The following is a 20,187-nucleotide window of genomic DNA, read 5'->3' on the forward strand; positions in this document are numbered from 1 at the left end:
GATTCATTGGAGGCCAGAAAATACTATTCACCTATTTTCCCAAAGTCAGGTAAACAGAAAAGCCAGGGAATTTCATTCAAATTATTACCAGTGAATCCAAGCAGGATAGGAATTGCTGGTGAGAAATTTCCCTTGTCTATAAATTTCCCTACTGATCTATAAGGCCATTTGGCAATCATGAAATTGAGTCAACCTCACATTCCCTGGAAGAGGAAGGCAAATGCTATTCTCCCTGCTGTGACCACAGACACTCAAGGCGTTGAGAGATGACTCAGTGACACCACGAAAGTACAGCCAGGATGGCCCCCAGATAACCCTGCCTCAGGGAGGGGCACAAAAATGAGAAAATCAAATGGTGGAATTACATGTTGAGGATTTGGAAAGAATAATAATGACCTTTGAAATAAACATCTTTCACCTAGTTCACTCTCTAAGTCCTTTGGCTCCAATTTTTTTCTTAAATTCTCAGATTTCTTTGAGTTCTAAATTAATTTGGTAATACAAGTACACCACTCACAAGCTTGTAGCCTATGTTTTGACATTTCTGTCAACTCCAACTCTAAATGTTAATAAGAAATGAAAACATTCTAATTTGCTTCAGGAAGAGTGATTCACTAGAGACACATGGAAAGGGAAAAGGGGAAACTCGTGGACATTTTGTTACCTGCTGCAAATGCAAATACACGTCAGCACAAGTAAGACACCAGTGTTTTCCTATTTTCTAATTTTATATGAAATATCACCTTTCTTAAAAGTGAGCTAATCATATGAGCTTCAAAGGAAAAGAAACCTGAATTCCTCCCACAGTTCTTTCACTTACTCACTGCCATACTGGGCAGTTTTGTCATCTGTAAATGTGGATACAAAGACCTCATTTAGAGGGTGGGTTGTAAGGATAAAATAAGATAACGTCCGCCAAGCCCTCAGAACAGTCCCTAGCACATAGTAAATGCTTAATAAATAATGGTCATAAATGGTTAATGGTTATTAATGGTTAATAATATTTATTAATAATAAATAATATTGTTATTTTTATCTCTTAACAAAGGTTTTTAAGTTTATCCTGGTCTCAAACAGACAGACAGGAGGAATCAGTACATTTTCCTCCTCCCCTTCAACAGTCTCTAATGGCAGCAGTTGTGTTCCCCCATCATTATGGAGTCAACTTTTGCTGTGGGAAACTAATACAGAGGTGAGTATCTCCTGAGACACTTAAGTTGTGAGCTTACTTGGGGCCCTACAAGGCTTACAATAGGAAAGTTGAAGGCATTTGCCCTTCACATGTTCAAATTAGCAAGGAAGAGAAATGCAAAGAAAACTCTAGAGACTAATGAAATGTCTTCCATTTTACTAAAAGTCACTTCCATTCTGACCTACATAGTCACTATCAAAAGATAACACTAATAGTAAGAATGTTGAGAATGGTAAGAATCTCACCACCACCACCTATCTGTCCAGGCTGGGAGATTAGTAACAAGAGAAGATGCATTTCCAGCACCTGCCTAAAAGAGCCAGCTGAGTTCTGTAAGTGTCTCCCCTGTGCCAGGCCCCTGCAAGGCATTATATATCTCCAACCTTTGATAAAACTGAACAGCTCTGAAAGGTAGATATTAGTATCTACATTTCCAATGGTGGTGGAAATTGAGCTCAGTATTAAGTCACTTGATAAACATATAGTATAGTAAGTATAGACTCTAGAGGCAAACCTTATTTTTTCTGATTCCATAGCTCAGACTCTCAGTTTTCACATTGTAACATATTTGCTTAATATCTACATTTTACTGTAAAATTTCTAATATATCAACTTCTATGTCAAAGTCCCCAGCTTTATTTGTTTTATTTTGGATAGTGACACAGAAAGATAAAGTTTACCTGTCAGCAGGTCCTCCAGGACGAACACATGTTATCACAACTGGACGAGATTTATTTCTATCATCATGTGCTCCCCCTAGCAAAGAAAAGGAATAGAGCTTAAAAATGCTTTCATTGTTGACATTTAAAAAAATCACCTGCAAGATTTCAGCTGAGAAATGTCCTACTTCATGTATGGAGGAAAATATGTAAAATTATCCTTGAGGCATCCAAAAGGCTTAAAGGTCTTGCTCATTTTATAAAGAATATATTTTTGAAGTCACCATTTCTCCATCTTTCAATAAATACATGGCTGTAACCAGGTAATATATAAAGTATTTAACAACTGGTGTGGCAAGAGGATCAACTGATTATATCAAGTACTGGCCCGATTTGAACAGCTGTCCGTTATACAGTACAGATGTGTATATCTGTGCCGATCAAACTGATCTAAAATACTGGTCAGTAGGTCTACAACCTAACATAAAGGAAACAAAAACCAAAGTAAAATAAAAATCCTAGTATTAAAAAAGAAAGCCAAAAAAAAAAAAAAATTCAAGTGACCAAGTGGCTTTCCTTAAAAGTGAGGTGTTCTAAAATTTGGGGCAAATTTTTCAGACTGTGTCAAACCAGCTGCAATCCTTGAATTGGAATTTTAATTTTCTGTTAGAAAAAATTCTCCACAAGAATTCATGGAAACATAGATATTTCAAGATGGAAGGTAATTTATTGTAAATTCTCTTTTTAATCCATAATCCTTTTGTACAGTTTCCTTAATCTGTGCTCCCCCAGCGTCTGCATGAAATGCACGGGAGCTGGCCTGCTTACTAGATGTGAGGCTGCTCACTCCACATTTGGACACCAAGGAGTGTTAGAAAGTTCTTCCTAATATTTAACTGACATCTCTCCTCCTTCAACTTTCATTCACTGGTCTTTGTTCTGTGATCCCGAGCAGTAAAATAAAAATGTATGCTCTCTTCTACAAAAATGTTTTCTGAAAGTTGAAAACAGAGATTATACGCTGGCTAAATCCCACCTTCTTAATGTTAAAAAATGCCAATTTCCTTATCTATTCTTTATGTGACCTGGTTTCTTTGCATATCACCATCCTGTCTGTCCATCTGGGAGTTTTCTAGTTTGTCAATATCTGATAAATATGAAGCTATTGTCAACTATTTCTCCCTTAATGTTTGCGTGCTAGAACAGATGGACATTTCCTAAACCTGGCATAGGCCAAAAGGTCGCCTTACAGAAAATAGCCTAAGAGAAAAATTAAAAGGCATTTGCATTTCCTTAGGAAGGCAAATGCTTCTTTTGTGCTCACTTCTATGACAAGTGATTTGTTTAGTGTGATTGATTGGTAAAAGCTCTCGTTCAGCATTTTATCAGTATTTTATTCTTTCATTGTGTTTAGCTTCTTTAGAAATTCCTCTTTGAAATAAGAAATTCACCACTTTCTCAGAAAAAAATTTTAAAATGAAAATTTTAAATGTTACCACAAATGCTTACCCATATTTATGTAAATACTGTTACATAATTTCTCTTTTGCAAGGTGATCATAAAGAATAGGTTTGCTTTTCCCTAAAGGAAAATCGATTGAGAAAAGGATGAGGGCCAAAGATAGCAAGAAATCATTCCATAATTTTGGCTTGTATTTACAAATTTCAAAATGTAACATTGAATGCCTGTTAAAGTGTGAGATAGTTGTATATTTCTTGATATGTGGCATTTTACTGTGATTTGTAATGAACGAAGTTTCCTGTGTGACTCACTTAGGTTCTAGAAGTTTGCAGCAGCAAGGCAAAACAGGAACCACTCAGAGACCAGTGATATTCTCAATCCTGGTGTACATTAGTATCAACTGGGATGCTTTTTGAAAATATCAATGCCAGAGACACAGTGCAGACCAAATCTGAATATCAAGCAGCATATGTTAAATGACTAGGCCCACCTACAGTTTTACATTTGACAATGACTAGAGAAGGTTTCCTTGTCTAAAGTGAAAAGCACCTTCATGGCAGAGTGCCTTTCCTATCAGCCCAACTCATCCCCTCTGGCTTGCTTGCATTAACTGAAATTTAACACTCCAAGGTTTAGGCCAGAACATCATTTTTACTCTATGGATGCAAGGTTCTATTGTTTAGGGAATAAAGGTTTTAGAACTTGTGACTTATAGCATTAGAAATATAATTCCGTTCATCAGCTAAAATCTTAATGTTGCAAGTTCCATTATAATAGGTTAAGAAGAACTTCACCCATACTAAATAGATATCCTCCACCTGCAGTAACTTCTCCTCTTTCCTGACTGTTCTGGTATTTTCTACTGATCTAAGTTTAGCTCAACTCCCATCTATGCCAAAACATCTTATCTGCCATACTAATATTTACTCACAGCACTTTCTCATTCTGATTAACCAGTGATTCTTAAGTGATGGGTAGTGACCACCTTTTGAACAGGGAAAATCCTCCAGATGGACCTCAAACTAATCTAAAAATAGAAATTCTTTATTTGATTCTCATTGAGAAATTATGCAAAACTCCAAAAACGTTTATGTTCAACTAACATATTAAGGGAGTTATTAAGGCCTATCAAAATGTGGTACTCATAAACCAATACTGGCTTATTGTAACTAAGTTTTTAAAAATCAGTATAATACTACGAAGCCTGATGTCCACACAAATCTAGGCAACATTCAATCATTCACTTATTAAGTGCCTCCACATACCAGGCAGTGTTCTAAGCTCATATTATAAAACTCCTGGGCATACACACAGATAATTGAAATTCCTGCAAACTGTGGGAAGGGTGTTTTACTAACATCACATCATCAGTTGTCTTGAGGTGGTTGCACATTTCAAGTGCTTCTATTCTGTTTATTTCTTAATAATACATTACTCTTGGTTTAGCTCTTTTATTAGTAATTTGATTCATTATTGACTAACCATACAGTCACTATCAATGAATATCTGCAACAGCAGTATTTTTTGGCATAGTGTTTCAATAATTAGGCTTGTATGCATGTGATTGAAGAACCTTCTCATTCATATCTGTATTGCAAAACAGATTTGTATATATCACCCTTTAGCCAAAAATTACTCGTATAGTGACTTTTCACTATATTCATCCGGTTATTTTAAACAGAAATTTAGGAATGGTTAGGGTAAATGATCTTGGGCTCTGTTCCTCCACCTGAAAATAGTCCTTGGTCATAAAAATGTGATAACTACAAGTCTAAACCTCTCAATGAGTTCCTAGTTCCTCATTCTCTCTACTACTCACTTGAGCACTCTATCAACTTATGTCTTAAATTCACTGGACTGTAATTCCCTGTAGACTGGGGTCTTGTCTTATGACTCTATAGTACTTCCCTCCATGCTGACATGTTGACATGTGCTTAATAAACATTTGACTGATTGATTTGCTAAGTGACTGGGATAAAATGAAAGCTACCAGTTAAAACTCAATCACTTAAGACAAATCTGTACAAGTATCCACATCTCTTTTATTCTTTCATGCATATTTATTAAGATGTTTAATTTTAATTAATGTTTTAACAATTTTGGTAGAATTTTTACTCTGTTGAAGTACAAAATGTTATAGGTGAAGACAAAAACAATCAAGAAATGTGAACTGTTAAAATATTCCTGATAGTGGAAAACCAAATACTACATGTTCTTGCTTATAAGTGGGTGCTAAGCATTGAGTACACATGGACACAAAGAAGGGAACAACAGACACTGGGGCCTATTTGAGGGTGGCAGGTGGGAGGAGGATGAGGATTGAAAAACTACTGATTGAGTATGATGATGATTACTTGGATGACAAAATTATCTGTACCCCAAGCCCCCATGACATGCAATTCCCCCATGTAACAAATCTGCACATGTACCCCTTGAACCCAAGATAAAAGTTGGAAAGAAAAAAAAACCCTGATGTTTATATAGCTTCCTATTGAATGTAGGCATAGTCTTTATGGAATAAAATTACTAATAAGAAAACATAATGCAAGATAGAATTATACTTTAGAATTAGTAGTTTAATGACAAGTTGGAGTCACCTGAAATTGTTATGATGAATGCCATATTATAATATGATGACTTGAGCTGAAGCACATAGATACCCAAGAGATTAGAATCTTCGATCCATTTTTAGAAAGCTACAATAACCAAATGTGTTTCTGGAGAAATTTATTTAAATAAAGTCCCTTAATTCTGGTGTATTAAATCAAATCAAGGCATACTAATCAACATTTTTGATTCAGTGATACAGAAAAATATAAAAAGAAAGACAAAAGATATGTTGAAATGTATAGGATGACTGAATTGACAAGGTTTATAAACAGTGGCTTCTTGCTCTGTATTAATGAACCAAAAATAGAGCTACGTTTGGTTTCCATTTTTATGGCCATTCGTTGTTGTGTTTATTTAAAGAAGAGAAGATCTTTCTAACCCACAGAGTAAGAGAAAATCTTTACAACTTACACATCCAACAAAGGACTAATATCCAGAATCTACAGGGAACTCAAAGAAATTAGCAAGAAAAAAACCAAACAATTCCATCAAAAAGTGTACTAAGGACATGAATAGACAATTCTCAAAAGAAGATATACAAATGGTCAACAAACATATGAAAAAAATGCTCAGCATCACTAATGATCAGGGAAATGCAAATCAAAACCACAATGTGGTACCATCTTATTCCCACAAGAGTGGCCATAATTAAAACAAACAAACAAACAAACAAAAACACATAAGAAAACAGATGTTGACATGGATGCAGTGAAAAGGGAACACTTCTATACTGCTGGAGGGAATGTAAACTAGTATGACCACTATGGAAAACAGTGTGGGGATCCTTAAAGAACAAAAAGTAGAACTATCATTTGATCCAGCAATTCTACAACTGGATATCTACCCAGAGGAAAAGAAGTCATTACATAAAAGAGATACTAGCACATGCATATTTATAGCAGCACGATTTGCAATTGCAAAAATATGGAACCAGCCCAAATACCCATCAATCAACTAGTGGATAAAGAAACTGTGGTATACATATACAATAGAATACTATTCAGCCATAAAAAGGAATGAATTGATGGAATTTGCAGCAACCTGGATGGAATTGGAGACCATTATTTCAAGTGAAGTAACTCAGGAATGGAAAACCAAACATCATATGTTCTCATTCATAAGTAGGAGTTAAGCTATGAGGATGCAAAGGCATAAGAATGATACAAGGGACTTTTAGGACTTGGGGAAAAGTGGGAAGGAAGTGAGGAATAAAAGACTACAAATTGGGTTCAGTGTATGCTGCTCGAGTGGTGGGCGCACCAAAATCTCACAAATCACCACTAAAGAACTTATGCATGTAACCAAATACCCAAATACCACCTGTTCCCTGAAAACCTATGGAAATAATTTTTTAAGTAGATTTTTCTAACCAACACCTACCTCGTATTACAAAACCAAAGGTATTGCCTTCTTTATGTAATGTGACCTCCACGGTTCGGAAAATAACACTTGATCCTTGCACAGCTGAATAAAGGAAAGAGAGAAGGAAATATAACTTGTAAGTCATCATAACATTTCTAAATCATTCAATGTGGCATAAAATATTACAGATCCCTGTTGCAAATAAGTTTTGAGTAATAAGCAACAGTCCCTTTTCAAAGAAAATGTTTAAAAAACTGTAATGATGTAAAAATATCATAAAACAGTCTTTTGTATAAGTGACTCATATAGATACAAGTGTAACCAAAATCATAGCTAGTTCATTTCCTTCTATATAGTTAGTTTCTAGATAACAGGGTGATATTTACATTGTTTAAACTCTACCTAACAAGAGAGACAGTATTTATACAAGTAGAATTGTTTTCCTTTTGTAAAATGCAAAAACAATATTTTGTAACACTTGTAAAATAACTTCTGTATTTATTTTAATTTTGCAGCTGGCACAGGAAGAAAAATTACCATTCTCAGATTGCTATCAATAACTAGGCTGATGCTAATAGATGTTCTGACACATAAATAGCTATTAAACTAAGACACAGCAACCCAGATGAAACTTAGAGGGCAAAAGAAATTCTAAGTATATTCAGAATACTACTACTATCTAAGAAACTACAGATTGACTTAATTTTACTTGATACATTTTGCTTATGTTGTGTTTGCGTGATTATCGCTTTCATTTAACAAAATGGAATTGTATTGTCAAGCTGCAATCTCTAGTCACATTACATACATGTATGACAGTATAAGGTATATGAAGGTATAGTTACTAAAATATTCTATAAGATTGCTTTTGAGAACCTGTTGAGTCATGCTGATTGTACTATACACTATTTCTGCATTTTAAAAAACCCATAAAACTTCTACAAATTGGTATTTTATCATTATGCACAGAGGGATGTTTTTATTCATAGAGACTTGTAATGTGTAGGAGAATTTTAGATCTTTATTTTGAATTTGTATCTACTTAATGCCATGTTCATTATCAAGTAACACATTGTTTTTACATTCCTACTAGATCCTGAAGGGTTTATTAGATAAAACTATCAGCAAGAAATATATAGGCAGGCCAGGCACGGTGGCTCACGTCTGTAATCACAGCACTTTGGGAGGCCAAGGCAGGTAGGTCACAAGGTCAAGAATTCAAGGCCAGCCTGGCTAAGATGGTGAAACCACGTCTCTACTAAAAATACAAAAATCAGCTGGGCGTGGTGGCAGACACCTGTAATCCCAGCTACTTTGGAGGCCGAGGCAGGAGAATCACTTGAACCTGCGGGGGCGGAGACTGCGGTGAGCCGAGATCGTGCCACTGCACTCCAGCCTGGGTGACAGAGTGAGACTGTCTCAAAAAAAAAAAAAAAAAAAAAAAATATATATATATATATACACACACACACACACACATATATATATATACACACACACAGAGACAGAATCCAAAGGCATTGTTTAAAACAACTTTTCCTATAGAAATAGCAAGTAGTTTTAGGCTTTAATTACAATTATTTTTAATTATCAGAAATTCTGAACCCTCAAGGGAATAAACATGATTAAGAAAAGTACACATTTAAATTCATAAAACTGTCCACTATCTGGCTGGGACATAAAGTACAATAAAAATTTGGATCGGCTGGAAAACAACATAAACCTACAGTTGAAAAATGTTTTGGTATACTGCTGATTTAATTAAATGTCATACTCTTGCTATCAGGGGAATTTCAGCTTAGACTAATCAACTAGGAACAGTACTCACAAACAGATGAAAGTGTTGAGGTACAGTTTTAATTAAACAAAAAAAATTGAGTTCATTCCAAATGTTTTCTTATTTCCATGGCTCAACAAGCCACTTGAAGAAATTGGTTAAGAACATAATTTTTTTTTGTTCTCTAGGTAAGTGAGGAAAGGAAAGGATATGGAAAGAAATAATTAATAAGAATTTACTGTGTGCTCAGAACTCTGCAAAAATGGTTTATACAAATTATTTCATTTACTCAGTAAATCAGCTTTCAATGATATACAACTGAATTCTAATTCTGGGCCACCTGTCCTTGTTGGCTGCATATCTGTTATGGGAATGCAAAGTACTGCAATTTTGATTTTGCTTTAGCTAAATCTTGCTGACTACAAAATCTTACAATCAAATTTGAAGTCAGTATAAAGGCTCTGTATTTTCTACAGCTTTAGATTATCTACACTATTGTTCTCCATCATTTACAAAGATAAATTTGAATGTTGACTGCATTTTAATACAATTAATGAAATAGATTTGGTCTTTATCGTTTTTATTTGCATGGCTGGCCCTTCGTGATTGGGTTTTCATGTGCAGTACCAGACATCCTGCATTGCCATGTAAATTTTACTAATGACTCATGTGTACACAAAGTTCCAATTAAGGGGCTTACCCAATGGATCAAAGGGTAGGTAGAAACCAAGTTCACAATGTAAACATTCCCCTCGGTCTGTCAGTTGTGCTGTTGTCCCTTCTTTCTATATGTGGATACACATCTACTTCCATACAGTTATTTTCCTACGGTAGATGAGGTTTTTGAAATTACAAACTCCTTCCCTGCCTCTCTATTCCCTGTCTCAATAGGAGAATAGGAGTTGTGAACGTTCCTACCTCATTATGCTGCACTTGCCCATGTGACTTACTTTTGCCACTAGGCTGTTAAGAGACACAAGCAGAGGCTGGAATTGCACTTACATGGCTGTGCTTGCCCTGTTTTCCCTCTGCCATTGCCCCAGGAAGAGCCTCCTCCAGGTAGTTGCTGCTCCCTCAGACTGAATCCCAGAGTAAATCACATGGAGAAGACCTGAGATTATCTTTCTCCCTCTCTCCTCCTCCTCACCACCACCACCACCACCACCATCTGTCTATTTCAGAACTGAGAAGTCAGAGGACTGTCACAGGGGCATGCTTTAACACTTTAACACATTTATTTGAGTTTAAAATGACTCCTTATGATAGGAAGCTCATCTGAGTTAGCTAACGGATAAACAGTGAAGACTGCCTTTGCCAATTAGATTATAAGGCAGACTGTTTTCCATTAAATGCCCATGAGGTAAATCTGTAGCTCCAAGGTTTACATGAAAACAGAATTTAAAGACATATAAAACAAGTAATATGCTAGGAATTGCATCCTTTCTAACTATTTATGCTTATGATAATTTTAGGTGTTAACTAAAAATGGATGAGAATTATGTAACATTTCAAAATTCTTTAAGAGTTAAGTGACTAAAAAATTTGAAGGCGCCGCTCTAGACCAACTTTTTATTTTTAGTATTTATTTATTTTTAATTGAGACAGGGTCTTTCTGTGTTGCCCAGGGTGGTCCTGAACTCCTGGGCTCAAGGGATCCTCCTGCATCTGCCTCTCAAAATGCTAGGTAGGATTACAGATGTAAGCCACCACACCCAGCCTAGACCAACTTTTAATACATATATATCTAAGATACAGGTTGGTAATAGTCTCTCTACAGTCTCGAAGGATCACATAATTTTAAAGTCAGAAAGAGCTTTAGAGCTTATGTAGACCAATCATTTTATTTTCATAAAGAAACTGAATCTCAGAAAGGGCCAAGGTCAAACCAGTTTTCTTCTATCAGATTACACACACACACACACACACACACACACACACACTCTTTGTCTCTCTCTGTCTCTCTCTCACACACACACTCTCTCTCTCTCTCTCTGTCTCTCCTGGTTCCTTCTGAACTCTGTGATTGGCTGAGCCTCAAACTGCTATGATCCTGAGAGAGCTACCAGTCTTGGCCTTGGGTGGCTTGTCTTTTAGCAGTCAGTTCTCCTTACGGACCTTCAGCTGTGGATGGCCTGTTTCTGCTCTAGCAGTCCCAGCTAAGTGAAAGGGGAACTAATTAATCCCTTCAACCACTCTGAACTCAAGTATCTTATGACTTTCTTCAAACATAATAGAAAGAGACAGAGATTATTCTTGGAGAGTAGACCCCTTTTGATTTCCATCAAAACAATTCACACTTCTGTGTTTAAACTTATTTCCCCCCTTTTCCATCAGCTTTATTGTATGAGGGAGAAAAAGATGGTACTGCGTAATCACCAAGTCACGATAGGTTTTAACTTCTAAACATTTCTGATATCCATCTTCTCCGCTAACTCTACTAATGCTATGTTTATTTAGGATCTCACTTCTCTTTTGGAAAATCGTAACCACCTTTGGGCTTGTAGCCTCTGGTCTTTTCTCTATTTGGCCTCCTACAATGATAAATCTAAACACTCAGATCTTATGATGCCATTCCCCTTTAAGAGCTCCTCATGGCCCACTGGATGCCAAGCTCCATCAATATGGCTTATAAGGCCCTCGTTTGGTCCTTGTGTGCCTCATTGGCCTCATCTATCTCCAAGCCCTCTCTTTCTTTTCTTTCTTTCGTCCTCCTTCTTCTTCTTCTTTTTTTTTTTTTGAGATGGAGTCTTGCTCTGTTGCCCAGGCTGGAGTACAGTGGCACAATCTTGGCTCACCGCAACCTCCACCTCCCAGATTCAAGCAATTCTCCTACCTGAGCCTCTCAAATAGCTGGGATTACTGGCACCCACCACCACGCCTGGCTAATTTTTGTATTTTTAGTAGAGATGGGGTTTCTCCATGTTAGCTAGGCTGGTCTTGTACTCCTGACCTCAAGTGATCCACCCGCCTTGGCCTCCCAAAATGCTAGGATTACAGGTGTCAGCGACCACACCCAGCCCCCTGTCTGTCTTTCTCTGTCTGTCTGTAGTTTAACCTGTGCACTGGGCTGTCATCTTCCCTTCTTGCTGCACCCTTGGTCTGAAATATTCCTCTTTCCACCTGGCTGGCACGACCTTGTTTAAGTCTTCCTAGAAACCCCTAGTTCTGAATCACCCATAACACTGGACAAATCTTCTATTGGCCTTTGCCTAAAAACTACACTTAGAGTTTGTTTTAGGAAGGGGTTGCCTTTTATTGATAGGCCCAGAGGAATATAAATGTATAATCAAAGAGCATTAGAGCTAGATATCTGGTTTCTCTTATGTCTTTGGCAACGGTTTGAGAGAGAGATTTCAAAGCAAACTGACTCATGTAAAGTTCAAAAAAACACAGTATAATAATGATATTATTATATACCATTTCAGTATAATAATGGTAATAATGGCTAATATTATTAGTTACTTACAAAGTGTTTGAAATGGCCCCAACAATGATTATGTGATTATAACATTGAATCATTACAAAAATCCTGCAACTACTATAGCTATTTTATAGATTAGAAACCGAAGGCTGAGAGAATTTAAATAACATGCCCAAGGTCACAAAGACAGAAATGAGCAAAGCTGCCATTTAACTACTGACACAGTCCAAGCCTTTACACTCTATTTTATTGCCTAGCCTTGCTGAAAATGAAAAAATGTTGTAGCAAGGTTTGTGAACATGGTCTTAAATTGATTTTGTTGCAAAATGACTACTAAATCTTTGGTGTTAGATTTTATGTGAAGAATACGAACTTGTGACTGATTATGCACATGCTTCCTGAGTCCTCTAATTTGGTCCTCAAGCTTTGAACACCGTCTGTATTCTCATTACTCTCAAATGTATATTTAGAGTCCAGATCTTTCTCTCAAACTCCAAATCATATCTTCAGGTCTCGACATTTCCTCTTGCATGTCAAATAGGCACCTCAAATGTAGTATTTCAAGCAATGAACTGCTGATCCTTCCCTCACAAATCAGCTCTACCCACATTCTTATTCACTCCTGTTAATAGATACCCCGTCCTTCCAGCTGCTCATGCTCAAAACCTTGGGGTTAACTTTGACTCCTCTTTTTCTGCACAACTCACATCAAATCCATTAGGCAATCCTGTAGGCTCTCCCTCCAAAATAGATCTGGAATCTGACTGCTTTTCACTGTCTCCATCGCCACCTCTCACATGGATCACTGTAACTGCCCTCTAGCTCATCTCCCAGCTTCTACCCTGGTCTCTTATAGTCTATTGTCAACACAGTATCCAGAGAGCCTCTGAAAACATAAATCACATCATGTCACTCCTCTGCCCCAAACCATATAGTGACTTCTTGTATCATTCAGAGAAAAACTTAACGTCCTCCCAATGACCTACAAGGATGCCCCACCCCCTTACATTTCTGACCCCACTTCCTAATTCTCTTACTGCTCATTCTGCTACAGCCACACTGTCCTCCTTAATGTTTCTGTAACAACACTAAGTATATTCCCACCTTTTGGTCTTAGCAATGACTGTTCAATCTTCCTGGAACTCTGTTCCCCCAGAAATCTGTACAACTAACTCCCTTACCTCCTTCACAAGTCATTGACTAATCTCACATTCTCAGTGATGCTTGTCCTAATCACCCTATTTGCAATTGCATTCCCACCCTGATCCCGGCGCTCCCAATCCCTCTCCTTGCACTGCTTTTTCCCATAGGATTCATAGTATTCATACTATATAATTTACTTATTTATTATGGTTTTATTTTGTTACCTGTCTTTTGCTATAATATAAACTCTACTCATGTCCCCCAGGCTCCTAGTACGTAGTGGTGGCTGGAACATAGTAAATGCTCAATAAGTCATTGCTGAACAAATGAATTCTACCAACTCTTCATAATCAACCTGAGTTCTCAATAGTATGGAAGAGCAAAAAGCTATCTCAGGGTAGCATCCATGTTCATAGCTAATAATAGGAGAGGTGGTGCCAGAACAGCATAAGCGCAGGGCAGCAATCACACATCAGTATACCTCACAATGAATACGCATATGGACTTTGGAGGCAGGCAGCCCGGATTCAGATATTGAGTCCAGGCTTTGTAAAATGAGAAAAAAATGCCTATCTTGTAGTGCTGATGGCCTTTTTATTGAAAACTTTGATAGTGCCAGGCACTATTCTAAATGTTTTCCAAATACTAATTCAGTTAATCCTCATAACAAATCTATGAGTAGGAACTAATAATATTCCCATTTTACAGATGTGGAAACTAAGACATAGAAAGCATAAGTAACTTTCTCAAAGGCATGTGGCTAGTAAAATGTGGAGCTGGGATTTGAACTTGTCTATTTGATAGTAAAGTTCATCTCTGCTATGCGGACACTCCTTGTGGAAAGCATTAAATAATTCAATGCAAGTCGAGTTCTTTATAATGCCAGACATTTGGTACAATCAAAATCTGTTGGCTACTGCTGTTGTAATTACTATTATTACTACTTGACAATATGTGTTCTGAAGCTATTTTCATGCTTCAGAAATGGATATATCATATATATATATACACACATATATATACCTACTGTGTACCCACAAAAATTAAAAATTAAAAAAGAAATGAATGTATCCATAAAGAAACAATATAAAACATACTAAATACACTTTCCTAAACCTAGTCACTGAGTACAAAGCCTGGATAGTACTTATTGCACAGAACTTACACACATGTTGAATTAAAATGGCTTAAGTGGCAAATAGAACACGGGCCCTTCATAATTTCATTGTTAGTGAAGACTTTGTTAATTATTCCTGAGTAGGTTGTAAGTTTTCCAATTCAAATAATTTTTAAATATTAAGAAAGTTGGCTTTGCCATTCCTGTAATGAGATATTGATGGCAAAGGGAAAAAATTAAGAAGCTGATTTTGCCTAGGAAAAACTGTGGTGCAGCTGTTCTTCCTCTGGGTTATGATTATAGCAATTCCTCCTTATCTGCAGTTTTTATTTTCTGTGGTTTCAGTTACCCCCAATTAACTGCAGTCTGAAAATATTAAGTAGACAATTCCAGAAATAAATCATTCCTAAGTTTTAAATTGTGTGCTGTTAGGAGTACACAATTGATACTCTCACTGTGAGATGATAATCTCACACTGTCTGCTCTATCCATCTGGATGTGTCTGGCACATTCACGCTGTTTACACTACCTGCCTTAGTCACTTTGCAGCCACGGCCATCTTTGGTATCAGATTGGCTGTTATGTTCTTGCTGTACTTTTTTTTTTTTTTTTTTTTTTTTTTTCGAGACAGGGTTCTTGCTCTGTCACCTAGGCTGGAGTGCCATGACACAATCATAGCTCACTGCAGTCTCAACCTTCTGGGCTCAAGGGATCCTTCTGCCTCAGCCTCCCAAGTAGCTGGGACTACAGGCATATGCCACCATGCCTGACTAATCTTTTCTTTTTTTGGTAGAAACAAGGTCTCATTTTGTTGCCCAGGCTGGTCTTGAACTCCTGGCTTCAAGTGATCCTCCCGCCTCAGCTTTCCAAAGTGCTGGGATTACAGGCATACGCCACCACACCTAGCCCTTGCAGTATGTGTGTTCAAGGAACCCTTATTTTATTTAATAATGGCTGAAAGCACAAGAGTAGTGAGATTGGCATATTGATATAATTGTTTCACTTTATTAATGTTGTGTGTGTGTGTTTTTTGAGACAGGGACTTGCTATGTCCCCCAGGCTGGATGGCAGTGGCGCAATCATGTCTCACTGTAGCCTCAACATCTTGGGCTCAAGTGATGCTCCTCCTAACGCTCAAGTAGCCTTGAGTAACTGGTACTACAGGTGTGTACCACCACGCCCAGCTAATTTTTCTATTTTTTGTAGAGGTGGGGCTTTGCCATGTTGCCCAGGCTAGTCTTGAACTGCTGGACTCAAGCAATCCTCCTGCCTCGGCCTCCCAAAGTGCTGGAATTACAGACGTCAGCCACTGCTCCCAGTCAGTTATTGTTGTTAATGTCTTACTGTGCCTAATTTATCCATTAAACTTTATTGTAAGTATGTATGTACAGAAAAAAAAAAAAAACCCCGATGTATATAGGGTTTGGTATTATGAGAAGTTTTAGGCACCCACTGGGAGTCTTGGAATGTATCCCCTGTGGATAAGGGGGGGCTACTGTACTTACAGACCGGCGGAAGCTCATACTCTACTTCAAGAACCACTCTTTCTCCCACATTCTTCAGCAAGCTGATGATCTCGTCATGGCGGAATTTGGCCAGGTTGATTCCATTCACTGCTTTGATGTAGTCACCCACATCCAGCTGGTCACTTCTGCAAAATAGACAATGTTGTTTCAGCAGACTCACCCTCTCCACAGGCCAGTCTGACTATATTTCCACTTTCCCTTCATGAGTAAGCATGCAAGTGTAGGAGCAAGCCTAGAAGGCTGACAGCAGAAGTCCCTGCCTCCTAGGAGATGGTGGGTCCTTAAGGGTAAGAGTACAGCTGAAGTCAGAGGAGAACCAGGGATCTCTTTTACTCATGCAGCCTGTGATACCTTGGAAGTCCTGCTCTGAGTCTGCCACTATCTCTGATTTTTTCCTTTTCACCTCTTTTATTTTTAAAAGCACCATAAAACAAAATCAAGAGAAGCATTTTTTTTTTTTTTTTTTTAAGTTCTTTGCCCTAAACCAGTTGGTTCTCTGGGATGGGATCCAGATCCTAGATATAACACACATCTTTTTATTCTCAATCCCTCTCATTTTTGCTGCCTGTCTTTTGTACATTTCACAGCCTTCAATAACTTCACTGGGAGTTTATCCAGGACTAAGGAAAGGGTCAGCTTATTTTGTTATTTATTGCTTACAGCAGGATTGATAAGAAGAGTATTGGTGAAGGAGAAATCACAATGCAAATATTGGCTTTCAGTAACATTCTTGTCTCTCTATACCACCATAACAGAATATTGGCTGCTCTTGGACTTTAGTCAAACTCTGTTTCTAAACCAAGAGAAGGTAGCAAGATCAATAATAGGAGTTAAAATTCATGTCACTGATAAGGACCTTCAATAACATTTTCTCCCAAAATAGAAATAGCTAACGCATTTATTTTATATATAAATCCAGCTCCAATCATTCCTCCTTCAAAGAGCCTCCTAATCTGCCCCGGTCTGCAGTACGTGCATGGCCCTTACCTCACTTTCCTGACACTTATGTCAACTGAACCGCCTAGTGCTCTGTAATAACTTCTGTGCTGTTGCTTTTTGCTATCATGCAATGCCATTTTTGCTCCCAAATGTTTCATGATTTTTATGCCTTATCTCCACTAATAGATTGTGAACCCCTTTAGGGCAGAGATCTCATCTTTAATTATTTTGATTTACTACCTACAAAATGGTAGTGCCTTAAATAGTGACTATTTGGTGATTTTTAATACTCAATATAACTGGCACAGTAACACTTTTAATTACAGCATTAATACAACTGAAAATGCTACCCCTCTCCCCCATCACACTTGCCTTAAAGGAGAGATATAAAGAAGCTCTGGAGACTTATGAACCCCTAGCATCATGAACTGGCCATGATTCTTATAAAATAAAGGAGGTTTTTGGTGTGGAAAGATGCTTCTTAAAAGCCTAAAGAAAGCAGATTGAGGTGCTTGTGTCCACACCAGTCTCCTTTACAAACAATACCTTCTGATCATGGAGCAAGCCACTGGATTAAGTTTGTAAATTGTACAAACAGGTTGATCATTAAAAGTAATCACAGAAATCACCACTTCAGATGACATTTTATGAGGCAAGAACTCTAAGACTTAACCTGGAATTATGTGGATATGAATATTGGTGGCCCGAATTTAAGGTACTTTAGCTTCACTTTTATTTTATTTATGTATTTATGTATTTATGTATTTATTTATTTATTTAAGACGGAGTTTCGCTCCTGTTGTCCAGGCCGGAGTGCAATGGCACAGTCTTCTTTCACTGTAACCTCTGCCTCCTGGGTTCAAGTGATTCTTCTTCTTCAGCCTCCCAAGTAGCTGGGATTACAGGCATGTGCCACTACAGCTGGCTATTTTTTTATTTTTATTTTTACTAGAGATAGGTTTCGCCATGTTGGTCAAGCTGGTCTCGAACTCCTGACCTCACGTGATCCACCTGCCTTGGTCTCCCAAAGTGCTGGGATTACAGGCATGAGCCACTGCCCAGCTTGGCCTCACTTTTAATGAAACCTGATCTTCCACCCCCTTTTTCTGAGGCAGATTTAGAATGTGTCTCAAGGAAGTCCACCCCTACCCAGTATCCAGGACATTCTGCCTTTGGCAATAACGAGTGGAATTTGCAGTTATGGAAGGAAAGACAGGTGAGACCTCCTCCTCTAAGCCTTCTGTCCTTTCAGAAACCAACTCTTGAAAATCACACAGGTAGAAAAGGAGAGAGGATGTGGGATAAATAAAATTTTCACTGAAAACTCAGAGTTGGGTCTCCCACTCTTTCAAGGGTAGCCATGTCCCTCTCTGGCACTTTCCCCATACACATTATATGGGTCATCTGTTTCACATTTAGATGACTGGAGCATCTCATTCCTACTGCAGCCTGTCTGCTGTTCAGTGGCACATTTGCAGACTAGCTGCACATGGTCATTTTGAAATTAAAATCTTATGAGGGCCTGGCAGCTCCTGAGATGACACAAGAACCTCCCTGGTGACTGCAGCCTAGGCTAGAACAGCCACGCGGGCAGACCTGGGGAGCAGCTTCTGAAACGTGCCCCACTGTGCTTCTGCTGGCCTGTGCTGCCTGGCAGATGGAAGCTGTCATTTATTTATTAGTGACCACTTTTGATGGAGCTTTAATTTTTGAATTAATTACACCCTGTGTTCCTTTCAGTAGATTTCCCCAAGAGGCAGTTACCTAGCAGCAATTCCTCCTTGCCGCAGATTAGATACTCTTGGCTTGCCATCCTTATCAATTCCTCCCGATACCGTCAGACCCAGGGTAGTGCCTTCCTTCTTCATCAACTCGACGACTGTGGAGCCCTTGAATTCCTCTGTTAAAAGAAAAGCATTTGCCATATTAAAATGAGTAGAATTGCCAATGTCATTCTGTGTATGTTTAAGTGACTCCTCCCCAGAAGTTCTTTTCACTTTTTCTTTTATGAGAAAAGATATCTATGGCCTCCTTCCATTGTAATTTACAGAATATTTCATAAAGATGTGCATGCAGATAATGCTGAGGCAGACATCCTATTAGAGGCTATGAAAATGGGCACTGGTGGGGTATTCACTCCAGGCTGACAATAAATAGTACAAATTGTCTTATGTACAAATAATATTCGCCCTTTGTTTTCTGCCATTCTCGGGTGACTTTCTTTGGTTTCTCTCCTTGTAACTCCAGTGGGAACAATGAAAAGTTGTAAAGTAAGGAATTAGAACAGAATTTTCGATGATAATATGAACATATATAGCACAGTGGCAGACTCAAAGTTCATGGTATGTTTCAGGTTAGGAAGCCAACTGAAAGGAGAAAAGAGCTTTCTACAGGTTCTAGAAAAATATTGACTTTAGCTTCTTTGTCTTTCAAAAACAAAGTATGATGGCTTATGTAACACTCATATCATTCTTGCAGAATATGTCACAGTATGGCAAGGCAGGATTGATCCTCAGAATTTCCAGGTAACTGCCATAAATCTTTCATTCTCTACTTACAAAATTTTAAAATTTCATAGATCTTGTGGAGATAATGTCTACACAGCAAGACAGAACTCAAATCTTTTGATTTTAGTCAGAACAGAAGGTAAGAAAACTGTAAGAATATCCTCCCTTTCAAAAATAAAAATGAGTAGAGTCAATATTTACCTTCCAGAGGCTAATTAGGATAAATGCTGTTTTAAAATTCCCTGTGATGTTATTCCCCTATCTGCAAATATATTTTCTTGGTAGGGATGGGGAAATTGTCCAATTTTCCAACTTCTCTTAAATTAAGTTACACATTTCAGGGGTAATGAACTTCTAGAACATCAAAGATGCATATTAAAATGTAAAAGCAAACTCGCTCTTTCAAAGTGAAATTTTAAAAAAATTATTTGCACATCTTAACCCTTTCCCTAATAACAGTTAATTATAATGTT

At 37.7% G+C, this 20,187-nt stretch overlaps 1 protein-coding gene across 12 annotated transcripts in view; it reads right to left on the minus strand.

Annotated features, from left to right (window-relative positions):
• The window catches only part of GRIP1 (glutamate receptor interacting protein 1), a 723,532-nt gene that overhangs the window by 163,075 nt on the left and 540,270 nt on the right, over nucleotides 1–20,187 (minus strand). For all 12 annotated transcript variants that reach the window (XM_037987743.2, XM_037987719.2, XM_008003935.3 and 9 more), the window contains 4 exons: nucleotides 18,972–19,107; nucleotides 16,248–16,393; nucleotides 7,303–7,386; nucleotides 1,873–1,948 (listed from right to left, as the gene is read on the minus strand). In XM_037987743.2, coding sequence (XP_037843671.2) covers nucleotides 1,873–1,948; nucleotides 7,303–7,386; nucleotides 16,248–16,393; nucleotides 18,972–19,107 — 442 coding nt within the window. The remainder of the gene's footprint in view (nucleotides 1–1,872; nucleotides 1,949–7,302; nucleotides 7,387–16,247; nucleotides 16,394–18,971; nucleotides 19,108–20,187) is intronic.

Source organism: Chlorocebus sabaeus, chromosome 11 (genome assembly GCF_047675955.1).
Source record: "Chlorocebus sabaeus isolate Y175 chromosome 11, mChlSab1.0.hap1, whole genome shotgun sequence".
Classification (NCBI taxonomy): Eukaryota; Metazoa; Chordata; class Mammalia; order Primates; family Cercopithecidae; genus Chlorocebus; species Chlorocebus sabaeus.